The sequence below is a fragment of the Neoarius graeffei genome, chromosome 8, assembly GCF_027579695.1.
Source record: "Neoarius graeffei isolate fNeoGra1 chromosome 8, fNeoGra1.pri, whole genome shotgun sequence".
NCBI classification, from domain to species: domain Eukaryota; kingdom Metazoa; phylum Chordata; class Actinopteri; order Siluriformes; family Ariidae; genus Neoarius; species Neoarius graeffei.
The window spans coordinates 15402534-15418538 of NC_083576.1; the positions used below are offsets into that span (position 1 = coordinate 15402534).

Genomic DNA, 16005 nt, shown 5'->3' on the forward strand with positions numbered 1-16005 from the left:
AGGCAAACGAGAATGAGGAAGGCCAAAGAGGAGATACATGGATATGGTGAGAGAGGACATGAAAGTGGTAGGTGTGGTAGACAGGGAGCAATGGAGACGAAAGATCCGCTGTGGCGACCCCTAATCGGGAGCAGCCAAAAGAAGAAGAAGATTCCTTTATTTTCTATACCGCTTATCCATCGCAGGTCGTGGGTGAGCTGGAGCCGATTCCAGTGGACATCGAGTGAAAGGCAGGGTACACCCTGGACAGGTTGCTAATCTAGCCATTCACACTCACATTCACACCTATGGGCAATTTAGAGTAGCCAGTTGACCTAATCCTCATGTTTTTGGACTGTGTGAGGAAACTGGAAGACATACAGAGGAAAACCTACGCAGGCATGAGGAGAAAATGCCAGTTTTGTTTTGGTGAGAAGGTCAATCCATACTTCTCCATCCTCAGTCCCAGTCGGCATCCCATGCTAGAACTCCAGGAACCTCTGGAATCCTGGAAGTTTAGACTGACCTTCTCACACACAAAAAAGGAGGGAAAATTAACAAGCAAGTGAATAAACCTCTGGGGAATCATTTTTAAAGTACTTAAAAAGATACCGGGTGTCATCTTGTCACTTTATATGCCTATTTAACAACCTTAGGCTGGGTTGCACCAATGTGGTTTAGTTTTTAAACTGGATTAAATCACAGTTTACTGACTAATTATGTTGCACCAAACTTAAACCTAGTTTAAATCTAGTTTACATTAATCTCTGGTTAAATCTAAACCATGGATAATCTCAGGTTTAAATCAGGTTAAATTTAAATCTGTTGCCCCAGTGATTTTAAACCCAGGATAAACCTGGATTGCCAGTTTAAAATAAACCACCCCTGGAGGAGGTTTAAGTTCGAGGTTTTCAGTGTTACTGACAACATGGCTGCATATATTCGCTTGTTGGAATTAGAAGAAAGAGTTCCACGCAGGGCAGCACGGTGGTGTAGTGGTTAGCACTGTAACCTCACAGCAAGAAGGTCCGGGTTCGAGCCCCGTGGCCGGCGAGGGCCTTTCTGTGCGGAGTTTGCATGTTCTCCCCGTGTCCGCGTGGGTTTCCTCCGGGTGCTCCGGTTTCCCCCACAGTCCAAAGACATGCAGGTTAGGTTAACTGGTGACTCTAAATTGATCATGAGTGTGAATGGTTGTCTGTGTCTATGTGTCAGCCCTGTGATGAGCTGGCGACTTGTCCAGGGTGTACCCCGCCTCTCGCCCGTAGTCAGCTGGGATAGGCTCCAGCTTTCCTGCAACCCTGTAGAACAGGATAAAGTGGCTAGAGGTAATGAGATTAGTTCCATGCAGGAATACTCGAGATAGGCTTAACCCTATGCAATTTTATAGCAACAGTGAGTTTTTCCAGCAGTACAGATTCACAAAAGAGTCTGTAATTTACCTCAGTGGGAAAGTTGGACCAGCTATCAAGCACAGAAGTGACAGGAATGCTGCTGTCCCGCCACTTCTCCAGCTCTTGGTTGCTTTGCACTTTTATGCCACAGGTTGCTTTCAAATGGTTGATGGGGATCTATTTGGAGTTCACAAGTCCTCAGTTTGCAGAATTGTCAACAGGGTGTCAAAGGCTATTGCAAGCTTGAGAGATCGGTTAATTCGTTTTGAGCAAAGTAGCGAGATCACAGCTGGATTCTACAGAAAAGCAGGATTTCCTGGGGTAATTGGCGCTATTGACTGCACACATATTTTAATATCTAACCCAGGTGGTGAGAATGGGAAACTTTTCCGCAATCGCAAGGGCTACTTCTCTATCAATGTCCAAGTTGTGTGCGATAACCAGGCCCAGATTACAAACATTGTTGCAAGATGGCCAGGATCCACACATGACAGTCGGATTTTTGAGAACAGCCATCTCTGTGCACTTCTGGAAGGAGGTGGATATCTAGTGGGAGACAGTGGCTATGCATGTCGCTCATACCTGATGACTCAAGCTGAAAGGAACTACAACAACTCTCACATTCAAACAAGAGCAGTTGTTGAGAGAGCATTTGGAATGTAGAAGCGAAGATTTCCACGTTTGAGATTGGGACTACGCACCAAACTGGACACTACCCTAACAGTAATAGTAGCAGTGCTTTATAACTTTGGGAAGAGAGTAAACATCTCATCTCATCTCATTATCTCTAGCCGCTTTATCCTGTTCTACAGGGTCGCAGGCAAGCTGGAGCCTATCTCAGCTGACTACGGGCGAAAGGCGGGGTACACCCTGGACAAGTCGCCAGGTCATCACAGGGCTGACACATAGACACAGACAACCATTCACACTCACATTCACACCTACGGTCAATTTAGAGTCACCAGTTAACCTAACCTGCATGTCTTTGGACTGTGGGGGAAACCGGAGCACCCGGAGGAAACCCACGTGGACACTGGGAGCAGGGGCGCCGCTAGAAATCTTGGGCCCTATGAAAGATTACAATTTAGGGCCCCCCTGGTAAAATTTTCAAGCTCAAGCAACTGAATTTCAAGTCTGTTTTTGGCTGGCACTTCTACTTTACTATCCATGTGATCAGCTACCTATCAAGTTTAGGTGATACAATTATTTGGTATATGAACATTTTAAATGCAGAACTGTCAGAATTAGATTGAATAGACTGTTGCCTTAAAATGAAAATTCCATGATATATATGGAAGATCTCATCTCATCTCCTCTAGCCGCTTTATCCTTCTACAGGGTCGCAGGCAAACTGGAGCCTATCCCAGCTGACTACGGGCGAAAGGCGGGGTACACCCTGGACAAGTCGCCAGGTCATCACAGGGCTGACACATAGACACAGACAACCATTCACACTCACATTCACACCTACGCTCAATTTAGAGTCACCAGTTAACCTAACCTGCATGTCTTTGGACTGTGGGGGAAACCGGAGCACCCGGAGGAAACCCACATGGGGAGAACATGCAAACTCCGCACAGAAAGGCCCTCGCCGGTCACGGGACTCAAACCCGGACCTTCTTGCTGTGAGGCGACAGCGCTAACCACTACACCACCGTGCCGCCCAGATGTGCAACATATCTCTGATTAATTTAAACATAGATTTACTAAACCTAGTTTAGACCTAAACTAGGTTTAATTTAAATTATGTTGGTGCAACCCAGCCTTGGATGTTTAAATATTATTTTGGTTCTGAAAAATAGACCTCCCACCATCAGATGGCGCTCTAATAACGAGCAGCCGAAAACCACGGCTTCGGCTACGCGCATACTAGCACACTAAACAGTATGTCAAAATAGTATGGCGCTGCATGTAATGTCTACTACTGAGTATAGTAGTACGCACCTTCATTTGTGGATTCTATTTCCGTTTCCGGGAGTTCCCCTCTCCTTCTCTGTAATGTTCCGCAACATCAACATTTAGAAACTGACCAGTTAAATGCACTAAAGCGAGGTTTGTATGTATAAAAGTGTATTTTATAAACTTTTTTAATAAGTGTATTTTAACAGGACTGTCTGTACTAAATTGTGTCCTCTCTCTGTGTGTGTGTTTTAAACAGCTAATGTCTAATAAGGGGTTCCGGCTCTTCATTTTAGTCAACTATGTTTCTAGGTAGATAAATTTATTATGAAATTAATTACAAAGACATAAAGTATTATTTTTCAAAACGTCAGTTTTAACACTACGGATGTTGGTGTTATAAAGTAAAGTAACTTGGCCTCAGTCTTTCGAAGCTAATCACTGATTAGCAAACGCTAGCATATATGGCAGGATAAATTTAAAAATAATAAATTAGACAGGCTTAGAGGAACTTTAATATATCAGGAAATAGGACTGGTTATTTATTTTTCTCTTTACAAAAAAGTGTCAAGATTTTCTTTAGTGTGTCTGCATTACAGTTATACATTATCTATATTTACACTACCGTTCAAAAGTTTGGGGTCACTTTGAAATGTCCTTATTTTTGAAAGAAAAGCACTGTTCTTTTCAATGAAGATCACTTTAAACTAATCAGAAATCCACTCTATACATTGCTAATGTGGTAAATGACTATTCTAGCTGGTTTTTGGTGCAATATCTCCATAGGTGTATACAGTAGAGGCCCATTTCCAGCAACTCTCACTCCAGTGTTCTAATGGTACAATGTGTTTGCTCATTGCCTCAGAAGGCTAATGGATGATTAGAAAACCCTTGTACAATCATGTTAGCACAGCTGAAAACAGTTGAGCTCTTTAGAGAAGCTATAAAACTGACCTTCCTTTGAGCAGATTGAGTTTCTGGAGCATCACATTTGTGGGGTCGATTAAATGCTCAAAATGGCCAGAAAAATGTCTTGACTATATTTTCTATTCATTTTACAACTTATGGTGGTAAATAAAAGTGACTTTTCATGGAAAGCACAAAATTGTCTGGGTGACCCCAAACTTTTGAACGGTAGTGTACATTCCCAATTATTGGTTTCCAGAACGTTGTAGAAACGTTTGTTTTTGGTTCCTAAACCATTTTGATAATAGGAATTAAAAGGTTTGGTTCTCCAGGCAAGCTTCTTTACAGAAACATAGCAACAACGTTTTGCTCTGCATTATAATTCAGGAAACATTCCCCTAATGTTCCTATAACATTAGTGTATAGTTACAAAAATAATAGTGCAGTCTACTTGTTTAACTTCCTGTTATGAATCGCAAAAAAAAAAAAGGACCTAAACACAACCTTTTAACAAGTGTTCCTTATTAGTTGTCGTATAAATGATAGTTTTTAAAGTTCCCAGAGCATTTTGGGAACAGTGCCGACTTGTTTAACCAGAATAGAACGTTTCCAGAATGTTATGAAACGGTTCCTGAGGAGAATGTTCTGGGAACTGTTCCGAGAACATTTTGGGAACAGTGTTGACTTCTTTAACCGAAATAGAACGTTTCCAGAACGTTATGAGACGCTTCCTGAAAAATAACCAAAGAAGAACCAATTGATAATGTTAACGAAACGTTCTGTACGGGTCAGCCACAATCAGATGTACCTACTTGTTTGAGATCATGTAACACTATGTAACAGCCTTCTATTTATGTTTATTAAACTATTTCATATGTTGTAATGGGGGCAGCACGGTGGTGTAGTGGTTAGCGCTGTCGCCTCACAGCAAGAAGGTCCGGGTTCGAGCCCCATGGCCGGCGAGGGCCTTTCTGTGCGGAGTTTGCATGTTCTCCCCGTGTCCGCGTGGGTTTCCTCCGGGTGCTCCGGTTTCCCCCACAGTCCAAAGACATGCAGGTTAGGTTAACTGGTGACTCTAAATTGAGCGTAGGTGTAAATGTGAGTGTGAATGGTTGTCTGTGTCTATGTGTCAGCCCTGTGATGACCTGGCGACTTGTCCAGGGTGTACCCCGCCTTTCGGCCGTAGTCAGCTGGGATAGGCTCCAGCTTGCCTGCGACCCTGTAGAAGGATAAAGCGGCTAGAGATAATGAGATGAGATGTTGTAATGGTAGACTATCATTGCCAATGTATGACGTTTCAAAGCCAGATCATAATTTACCACCACTGAATCCATGTTTCAGTTTTTTTTTAACAGACAAACTCTTCATATTGCACATTTTCACCATGTAACGCATGTTCATTTGATTTAATACCCCAGAATGCATCATTGCTGCTTAAACTTAGCAATAATTTGTCAAACACTAACTGTTTTAGTAAATCAGCAGATTTTTGAGGAACAAATTGACAGCTGAATCACGGAATTCCGATAAAAATGAAATCTTTCACAATAGTTTTGTCAATGGGGGGGTGCTGAACCTAATTTGTTTTCTTTGTCACTGCAAAGTTGAAAATGGCCTGAGAAATCTTATTTAATGCATTTTAATAAACACTTTAAATTAAATACAGACATTTTATGTAGTATGTGATATGATTTGATACAAAAACCTTGTCGCTGGGGGCATATGTTTGCAAAATTCACATGCCAAAGATTTTGCGTGTCATTTCCGTTGTTTTCTGTAGTGTCCGTAACGGTCTTGCTGTAACAGAATGCTGCAGAATTTTTTACCATTTTTGGTGATTATGACATGCATTGGTCCTGTTGGCCTCATGTAGGGCTCTAGTTACATATTCATACGTCTTTAGTTGTTATATTAATAGATATATTTGCAATATGTAGCGTCCGTAACGGGTGTAGTGTCCGTAACGTTATGTGTAACATTGTTCAACAAGTATATAAGCTATGTAATCTTAGATGGAAAGGACAACCAACTGTCAATTAATTAAGGAACTAGTATAATAAGCCGATACTATGCCTAAAATGATGTTTTGTGAGCCCAATAATTGGAGCTTTAATAAAGTGTTGTGAAATTTTGTGTTCCTCTGTCTAATATCGGGGTCCCTGATAACGTGTCGCATAACTAGAAGACCCAGCAAATATATGTATCTATACTCAATTGTAACATTCGACAGGGCACTTTATGGCATAACAGTTCGTTGCCCCATCAACATTTGCTTTCGAGGTGTTTTAAGTGGATCTATCCCGTTATATCTTTTAATGTAGTGTCCGTAACGTCAACAACCTAGCAGAATGGGGCATGTATAAAATGAGGTATATTTTCAAAACGGAAAGAGAATGCTCCATGAAATTTTAGGTATGGGACCCCAATATGTTCAAGCCCAAGTTTTGACCATTTTGGGTAACCTTGGGTTTTTTGTTATTTTGGAACCTATAAGGTCCATCTGATCTTGGCTGACCCGTGTAGTGATACTATTTTGATTACAACATGATGACTGAATTGTGTATTTCTTCCTGACTGTAAGGTCACTTAACCAGGTTTAAGTAATGATTTCTCCGTCATATCTAAATCTCAGCTTGTCCAATAATAGGAATCGATTTTTGGACCACCCAGCACTCTTAACGTTTGTTGTGTTGTGTTGTAGAGGGACAGCTGGCAGTACAGGATGTCTGCTCAGAAGCGGCCGTGTGATCCCAGCAGCTCGTCTGGTCCTCCCCTGGAGAAAAGAAGAGACAGAGACGGAGGAGACGGAGGCGAGGGTCTGAGCACAGGGGCAAGCAATGCTGTGGAGACGGTCATCAAACTGGGAGGCGTGTCCAACTCGGTGAGATGTGAGGTCTATGAAGCTTTTAGGTCCTGCAGTCAATGAATGTCTAGTAGTAAGTGGTATGGAGATGCTTTACCATGGATGGAAACCTAATGAAGCAGCTCAGATGAGTGACAAAGGCTTGTCAGCCTGATTTTATTGTGAGAGTTTGCTGAAGAAATGTTCATCACCTGTATGTATTTAATGGACTAATTTGTTGAAAAAGCAAATGTAAGGGAGGCCGGGGATGGTTGTAACAAAGGGATAGTTTTAACGGCAACACTTTCACCGGTAATGGATAACGTAAGTCACGTGAGCAGTTTCACGTATAACTGCTCCCTCCCTGACCTTGCACGTGAATTTTCATGGTTGTATGAAGTGTACAGATTTTACAGCCAAAACACTGTTTTTCAGGTAAGAAAGTAATTTTTGGGCCCAAGTCTCTGTTTCGATTAGTACTGATACTGTCGGAATTTGAATTTAGTAACTTGGACCAAAGAGGTAAAATGCGAGGCATTTAATCTAGGCCAGTGGTTCTCAAACTTTTTTCACCAAGTACCACCTCAGAAAATACTTGGCTCTCCAAGTACCACCATAATGACCAACATGAAAATACAGTAGCGTAGTAGGCCTGAGTATTCATTAAAAACAAGGCGGAGGTTTTATTTAACAAGTAGGGGAGAGCGGGGTAAGATGAGCCACTTTTTACATTTTTCATCATCACTACATGTTAAAGCCATTTTTGCTTCCAGTCTACACACCATACCAAATTTCAAAGTGTACTGTTACTATATGAGCAAAAAATAATTGATAAGCTCTTATGGTTAGAGTGATATTACCTCTTGAAAAAAAAATGTCAAGTGGCTCAACTTACCCCATGCACGGGGTAAGATGAGCCACTGTGTGGGGTAAATTGAGCCAACACAAAACATGTTAGGTTAACAAAGTAAACAACTTTTATTATTAGAAATGCAATCAATGAATCAAGTCAAGTCAATCAAGTGGGGGATAGGGCCGTTGCATAGAGAAGGGGAGATGAAGAGAGAGGTGATAGAACGAGATGGGATAGGGAGGGATAGATAGATGGATAGAGAGAGATATGCGTAGATCATGCGCATCATGCACACCTGTAATAACAGAGGGCATTATTTTATTTATTAAAAACCTTTTAAACATATTATTTATATTAACATGTTATTTATTTGTTTGTTTATTTTTTGTTGTTGTTGTCATATATGACCAGTAAATGTGAAAACTTAAGTGTCATCCATATTGGGTAAGCTCAGCCACCAATGGGGTAAGTTGAGCCAGTGGCTCAACTTGCCCCACATCTAATGGCTCATCTTACCCCGTGGCCACCATTTTGTAGAAAAATGCTAATAAAGGGGATTAGGCTAATCAAAATTATTTTTATTAGCATTCATATCATAGCTTAGAAAGCCACTAACTTAACCCTAATGTGTCTAAATATTATTCTACTTTTGTCTTCTCTAAATCATCTTCACTGTGGACAAACATGGAATTGACTTAGAAAGCACAAAAACACATTTTTATAAATATGTCCCTCACCTAGTTTGACATGTGGTGCTCCTCTCCACAAGTGTAAGTAAATGGTCCCGCCCCCCTTTGAATGTGGTCACATGGTCACATTTGTTTACTGTTTCTTAGAAACAGGGGCTGGCTCATCTTTGGCCGAATCCCATTTCACCCCTTGGACCAACCCCTTGGCCCTTCCCCTCCATTTTGCGCGTTCACGTGAAGGGGTAGGGGTATCCCAATCCCAGTTAACGCGGAGGGGTAGGGGAAGGGGTAGGGCTTCTGTACCCCTCCAAACGGAGATTTTCCTGGAGCTGACTCCGAACGAAGGGGTTTGAGTGATTTCCCACAATGCCATGCGGATTTCAGCGAGATTTCATGCGGATTTCAGAAAGATGGCGGTTCCCGCGGCGAAAGATTGTCATAAATGTATTTTCTCCATTATTTACGTGTTTTAAGTTGTTATCCAGAGGAAACACGCCGCTTGATTCGCTTTCGAGCTGAGAATGAGCAGCGATTTCTGAAATCCAAGCTGCTGCTAAAAAGCTTTGGGAGTGAGTATTGTTTTCGGTTGCTTGACTGCGTACGTTTTGTTCTGTTATTCTCGCTTTTATTGTTTACATGAGTGTTCTGACACCTCATTCTGTCGGATGTGGTGCACGAAGCGCCAAAGATATCCCATTCAGTGGTGTTAGTTAACAAATCACACCCTGCCAGCAGAGATTTCTGGTTCTGGCTCTGACTGTAGCGGCTGGTCGCAGCCAATGACGCATTTGGTCGCGTTTTGCTAACGTAAACGCTGACGGAGGTACGCGATGACGTATGCGATCGTTGAAGGGCTATCCCAATACGTAGGGGTTGAATTTCAAGCCCTATCCCTTATAGCTCAGTTTCAAGGGGAAGGGCCAAGGGGGAGGGGTAGGGGTAGAAATTAGAATTGGGATTGGGCCTTACCCCCTGGCTCATCTTACCCCGCTCTCCCCTATATTTAATATTGTTGGCCACTGTAACATTACACACAGTAACAGTGTTTAAATATAGGAAAATAAAACACTGTCCTTAAATAATGAATCAAATAAATTGGCCAAATCTGCAACATCTGTATTCTCATCAAGCTGTATGGTAAAATATCTCCTGTTCTTAATGCGCTCAGTCAGTGTCTTTTTAACATCGTCAGCCATGTCGTTTATTCTCCTTGACACGGTGTCATTTGAAAGCGGCACCAAGTTTAACTCTCTGGCAGCTTTCTCTCCACACATCATACGTGTCATCTCTTTGGCTAATGGCAAACACAGCAGTTCCCCGATTGTGTGCGGCTTACCGGCTCTGGCGATCAGGAGGCTGGCACGATATGAAGCTTCCTGTGCTTTGGCTACGGGTGTACCATAGGACAGAATGGTGGACTTGGACTGCTTCAGTTCATCACGTTTTCATTCAAAAAAATCCATTGGTTTGTCCTTTAGTGCTGTGTGTTTGGTTGTAAGATGCCGTTTGAGATGCGACGGTTTCATGGAATCATTGCTCAGAACGTCGCCGCATACAACACACTGCGGCCTGGGCAGCTCCTCTGTCCCGCTCCAAATGAATCCCAGTTTTATGTATTTTTCGTCATACTTCCTCTTCACTGGTTTCTGCCGTTTGCTAGCAGTTCTGGGGCTGGTTTTGCCACTGTCGTTAGCATCCGCGCTCGGCTCACACACGTCCTCTTCAGTTCCCCCTCTCTCCTGATCCACGCTCCCATTCGCGGATTTAAGCCACGACAGTAATTTTGTCCTACTCGTCATAATTAGCAAAGCCACCTCCACCTTTTCCCATCACAGCCTAGTCTACCAATGGCGGATAACCGTCTGTCAGCGGAACCGGCGGGAATGCGTACGTACGCTACGTATGGCTACCCAGAAGCACTTGCAAACTTTTTAAAATTATTAACTTAATTTGTATCTCCTTTCATTTTCTTGTCATCGGTTAAGATATTTTCATCCATTCGGATATTATGGATAGTATTTCACGTTTTATTTTATTTTTTGAATTTTATTTATATTTTTAATTAAGTGATTCTTTGGCGTACCACTAGAATGGAGCCCGCGTACCACTAGTGGTACGCGTACCACAGTTTGAGAATCACTGATCTAGGCTCATTTCAAACCAGCATGCTGGTACAGCTGGCGAAACAATGACTGGCAGGGGGTGGGGATGGTTGTAACACCTCATCAGAAAATGTTAGAACCATCCCCATAATTACGACTCGCATCGAAGAAGTCTTTTGCATTGTGTGTATGGACCCCTTTGGAAATTCCAAACCCAAAGTATAGATGAAAGTCTTCCGGATTTACCCGGAATTCCGGATATTTGACAACTCTTGAAAATCTCCGGTTTTCCGAATGGAGAAATGTATTTTTCGGATTTTTCGCGTTCCTAGACGCGGCGTAATACTTCGCATCGTCCTTGCATGGGCGCAGTCCTTAAATAGCCCAAACATAGTTCATTGATTAAAGACAGGTATTCTTTGTTAACGGCGCACGTGCCGGAGCTTGTTAGGCGCCTGCGCCCAAGGCGCGCCTTCAGGTGCACGAACTAAGGCACGCAGGACTGACACTGTTCTCTGCAAGTATTTCCTCTTGTGTTAATAATTCGCCATGTCAAAACAAGCAAAACTTTCCTCCTTCTTTCGATGTGAAGCGAGGTAAGCAATTTATTATACATTTTTTTTCCATCAAAGTTGCATTTTGTGGTTTCGAAGCTGTTTTAGTGCCGTTTCTAGAACACAGCATCAAGAAAACGTGGAAGAAACAGCAATAATGGAAGAGCCGGTTTCTAAGCTGCCTAAAACTAGCAATGGTAATTTATTTTTTTGTTACATAATGTACTCAGGCTGCCAGTCAGTGTGTGACACACACCCTGAAAAATTCGAGCTACGCCCCTGATTTACATGAGAAATTTGGTATTCGTTGGTGTGTTTAAATTTACAGACAATACGAACTAATGTAAACAATTGGCTTCACCTCGCATAAATATGAATTGGAAATGTTTAGTTCACTTTAGCTTCTGCAAACGCACAACTCTACTAAAAGATTGAGCCTCGTTTATCAATGTCCCCAACATTGAAACCTGAAAGCTTTAGGAGCTCTAACAGACCTTTACTTTTTAACAGTACTGTTTTGGGATTTTGCTGAGTTTACCTTCAACTGTCTGATTTTTTTTTTCAAAGTAATGAACTGTGTAGGCAGGAAAATCACCACGTTTTCTAAATGCTCTCCTGAAAATTACTCATTAACGAGGGGAATTAAATTTGATATTTTTGACATGTTAATCATTAATGTACATGAAAGAAAAAGGCTTAAGGGCCCCATACACGTTCAAAAAAAGTCATCAAAATTTTGATACAAAGTTTGATCGTGTGTAGGGTGTTTTGATGTCCAAAATTTGATGTCAAAATTTTGAACCCAAATTTTGACATATCAAATCACTGATATTTTTTGAAGAGTCGTCAGATTATTGATTGATTGAATTATTGAATTTCAAGTCTTCAAAAGAATTTCCAGATGCCAGGTACCTCAGTGTGATGGACAAGCATTCACTTGGTGGTATAGATGAACGCATCACAGTGTCTTCTTTCAATATCAATGGCTTGACAAGGTCCAATAATTCATCGAAGGATGGGGCATCCATCCTAAGGAAATTACGGAAGTCCTCTGGTTCTTTGAGACGAAGTTCTCTGAGGAGGTTGACGTGACCGTACGTTCGCCGTTTCAAAAACCAGTCTTTCGACCATTTCCGTCGATGCCGAGGCGGTTCATTGTCCAAAGCGAACACAAGTGCTACGGCCACTGCTGCGTCCATGTCAAAGTTTTTGACAGTACTGAATTTTTGAGAGAAAAAACATTGAATCGTGTGTGGACATTTTACATCAAAATTTTGATGACTTTTTTGAACGTGTATGGGGCCCTTTAAGTTGTAACTTGTTTTAGTGAAAATGAGTACTAAAATGCACTAGAATGCAGGGGTTTGCGTATTGTGTTATTAAAATTTTTTTCGGAGGCCGTTCCAATCTTAGTTTGACTTTCAAAAGTTCAGGATTTTTTTCTTTGCTCCACTTTCATCTCGACCAAAGAAAGGGGTACTGGATGTGTAAATTGCAAGTTCTGGGCCTACAAAAACTGCATCCCTGGTAGACCTACAGTGGGGCAAAAAAGTATTTAGTCAGCCACCAATTGTGCAAGTTCTCCCACTTAAAAAGATGAGAGAGGCCTGTAATTTTCATCATAGGTACACTTCAACTATGAGAGACAGAATGGGGGGAAAGAATCCAGGAAATCACATTGTAGGATTTTTAATGAATTAATTGGTAAATTCCTCGGTAAAATAAGTATTTGGTCACCTACAAACAAGCAAGATTTCTGGCTCTCACAGACCTGTAACAACTTCTTTAAGAGGCTCCTCTGTCCTCCACTCGTTACCTGTATTAATGGCACCTGTTTGAACTCGTTATCAGTATAAAAGACACCTGTCCACAACCTCAAACAGTCACACTCCAAACTCCACTATGGCCAAGACCAAAGAGCTGTCAAAGGACACCAGAAACAAAATTGTAGACCTGCACCAGGCTGGGAAGACTGAATCTGCAATAGGTAAGCAGCTTGGTGTGAAGAAATCAACTGTGGGAGCAATTATTAGAAAATGGAAGACATACAAGACCACTGATAATCTCCCTCGATCTGGGGCTCCACGCAAGATCTCACCCCGTGGGGTCAAAATGATCACAAGAACAGTGAGCAAAAATCCCAGAACCACACGGGGGGACCTAGTGAATGACCTGCAGAGAGCTGGGACCAAAGTAACAAAGGCCATCAGTAACACACTACGCCGCCAGGGACTCAAATCCTGCAGTGCCAGACGTGTCCCCCTGCTTAAGCCAGTACATGCCCAGGCCCGTCTGAAGTTTGCTAGAGAGCATTTGGATGATCCAGAAGAGGATTGGGAGAATGTCATATGGTCAGATGAAACCAAAATAGAACTTTTTGGTAAAAACTCAACTTGTGTTTGGAGGAGAAAGAATGCTGAGTTGCATCCAATGAACACCATACCTACTGTGAAGCATGGGGGTGGAAACATCATGCTTTGGGGCTGTTTTTCTGCAAAGGGACCAGGACGACTGATCCGTGTAAAGGAAAGAATGAATGGGGCCATGTATCGTGAGATTTTGAGTGAAAACCTCCTTCCATCAGCAAGGGCATTGAAGATGAAACGTGGCTGGGTCTTTCAGCATGACAATGATCCCAAACGCACCGCCCGGGCAACGAAGGAGTGGCTTCGTAAGAAGCATTTCAAGGTCCTGGAGTGGCCTAGCCAGTCTCCAGATCTCAACCCCATAGAAAATCTTTGGAGGGAGTTGAAAGTCCGTGTTGCCCAGCGACAGCCCCAAAACATCACTGCTCTAGGGGAGATCTGCATGGAGGAATGGGCCAAAATACCAGCAACAGTGTGTGAAAACCTTGTGAAGACTTACAGAAAACGTTTGACCTCCGTCATTGCCAACAAAGGGTATATAACAAAGTATTGAGATGAACTTTTGTTATTGACCAAATACTTATTTTCCACCATAATTTGCAAATAAATTCTTTAAAAATCAGACAGTGTGATTTTCTGGATTTTTTTTTCTCATTTTGTCTCTCATAGTTGAAGTGTACCTATGATGAAAATTACAGGCCTCTCTCATCTTTTTAAGTGGGAGAACTTGCACAATTGGTGACTGACTAAATACTTTTTTGCCCCACTGTACATACATCTGTCACCACTGTGACTCTGATTAGATGGAGAACACAGATACACGCAAGTTCATGTTTTATCATTTAAAAAGAACACCGCTAAACGTCTTTCTGGAATTTTCCGTTGATTATGATGAGCTGCAGCTGACCCCCCGCTGAAGGTTTCCGTTCGTATGTGTCAGTCGGTATTATTAGACGTTCTTTAAGAAAGCTCTTCTTATATTAGGATCCGCACCACTGTTGTTCTTCATTTAGCCATGAGTGATGAGTTAGTTTTGTTTTTGGTGAACCACAGGAAGATGCTCAAGTGTTGGCACATGCACAGGAAACGTCTACAGATGCATATTTTGTGGTGTGGTCTCAGTTTTTAATTCTTCAGTTTTACTGTTATAATTTACCCCAGGTTGTGTTGTAACATACCCTGGTAGTGGGGTAGGTTGTAATCGTGGCAGTCCTTGCAGATGCGGAGAGGCGAGGTTGTGGATGGCCTTGAAGGTATACAGGAGGAGTTTGAATTCTATACGTTGCTCAACTGGGAGCCAGTGGAGTTGCCGGGTGATGTGGTGATAAGAGGGGGTTTAAGTGATGATACAGGCAGCAGAGTTCTGGACCAGTTGGAGTTTACGGAGGGACTTTCGAAGGAGGCCAAAAAGACGAGAGTTGCAGTCATCAATCCGGGAGGTCACAAGGATGGAGGCGGTATGGGGGGTGAGAGAGGGGCAGAGTCGATTTTGTTACGTAAATGGAAGTATGCAGAGCGAGTAATGTTATTGATGTAGGGTGGGGTGGTATCGAGGATGACACCCAGGCTCTTAACCTGAGGAGAGGGGGAAACTAAGACGTTGTCAATGGTGTCCGCTTTAGACAGTATGGATTTGGTGCCAATGAAGAGGAATTCAGTTTTATCGCTGTTTAATTTTAGGAAATTTGAGGTGAGCCAGGATTTTATTTCAGATATGGAGGAGGGAGGGAGGGAGACAGGAGTCCGGTTTGCAGGATAAGTAGAGCCGAGTGTCGTCCGCGAAGCAGTGGAAATGTGTGAAATTTGCGGAAAATGTGGCCAAGTGGAAGGAGGTAGATGATAAAGAGAAGGGGCCCCAGGACAGAACCCTGGGGCACACCTGAAGTGACAGGAGAGAGGTTGGATTTCAAAGTCTTGAGCTGTATGAACGGAGTACGGCCGAAGAGGTAGGAATGAAACCAATCCAAGGGGGTATGAGTGATGCCAAGGGAGAAGAGTCGGCTGAGGAGGATGGGATGTGAGATGATGTCAAAGGCCGCACTCAGGTCAAGGAGGATGAGGATGGAGAGTAACCCGGAGTCAGTTGCAAGGAGGAGATCGTTTGTCATTTTTAATAGGGCAGTTTCAGTGCTATGCCGGAAGCGGAAGCCAGAATTCTGAATTCTGTGATCCAGTTGGATAAGTTGAAAACTTTGCTATTTGTGTCAAAATTTGAGTGCTCTTTCACAAAAATTCTGCAAGTTATAGGTGCTAAGACAAAAAGTGTCTTAGTTTCAATTCATCCATCCCTGGTCTCCCCTACACAATTTTACACTTACCCTAAACGTAGCCCGATGTGATATTTGTGCTTCTTTAGTTTTGCCCCAGAGCTACAAACTTACTATAGAGATCTTGCAGTCACGTGACCGGAAAGTACACAACCGC

The 16005-nt window shown here is 42.5% G+C and overlaps 1 protein-coding gene across 2 annotated transcripts in view; it reads left to right on the plus strand.

The window, feature by feature from the left end:
• Positions 1 to 3330: 3330 nt before the first annotated feature.
• rnf20 (ring finger protein 20, E3 ubiquitin protein ligase) overlaps positions 3331 to 16005 on the plus strand; it is a 66720-nt gene continuing 54045 nt past the window's right edge. The window contains exons 1-3 of one of the 2 annotated variants that reach the window (XM_060927355.1): positions 3331 to 3422; positions 3529 to 3581; positions 6877 to 7056. In XM_060927355.1, the coding sequence (XP_060783338.1) occupies positions 6898 to 7056 (159 nt within the window). In that variant the 5' untranslated portion in view covers positions 3331 to 3422; positions 3529 to 3581; positions 6877 to 6897. The remainder of the gene's footprint in view (positions 3423 to 3528; positions 3582 to 6876; positions 7057 to 16005) is intronic. The other variant, XM_060927354.1, reaches the window with a different exon arrangement.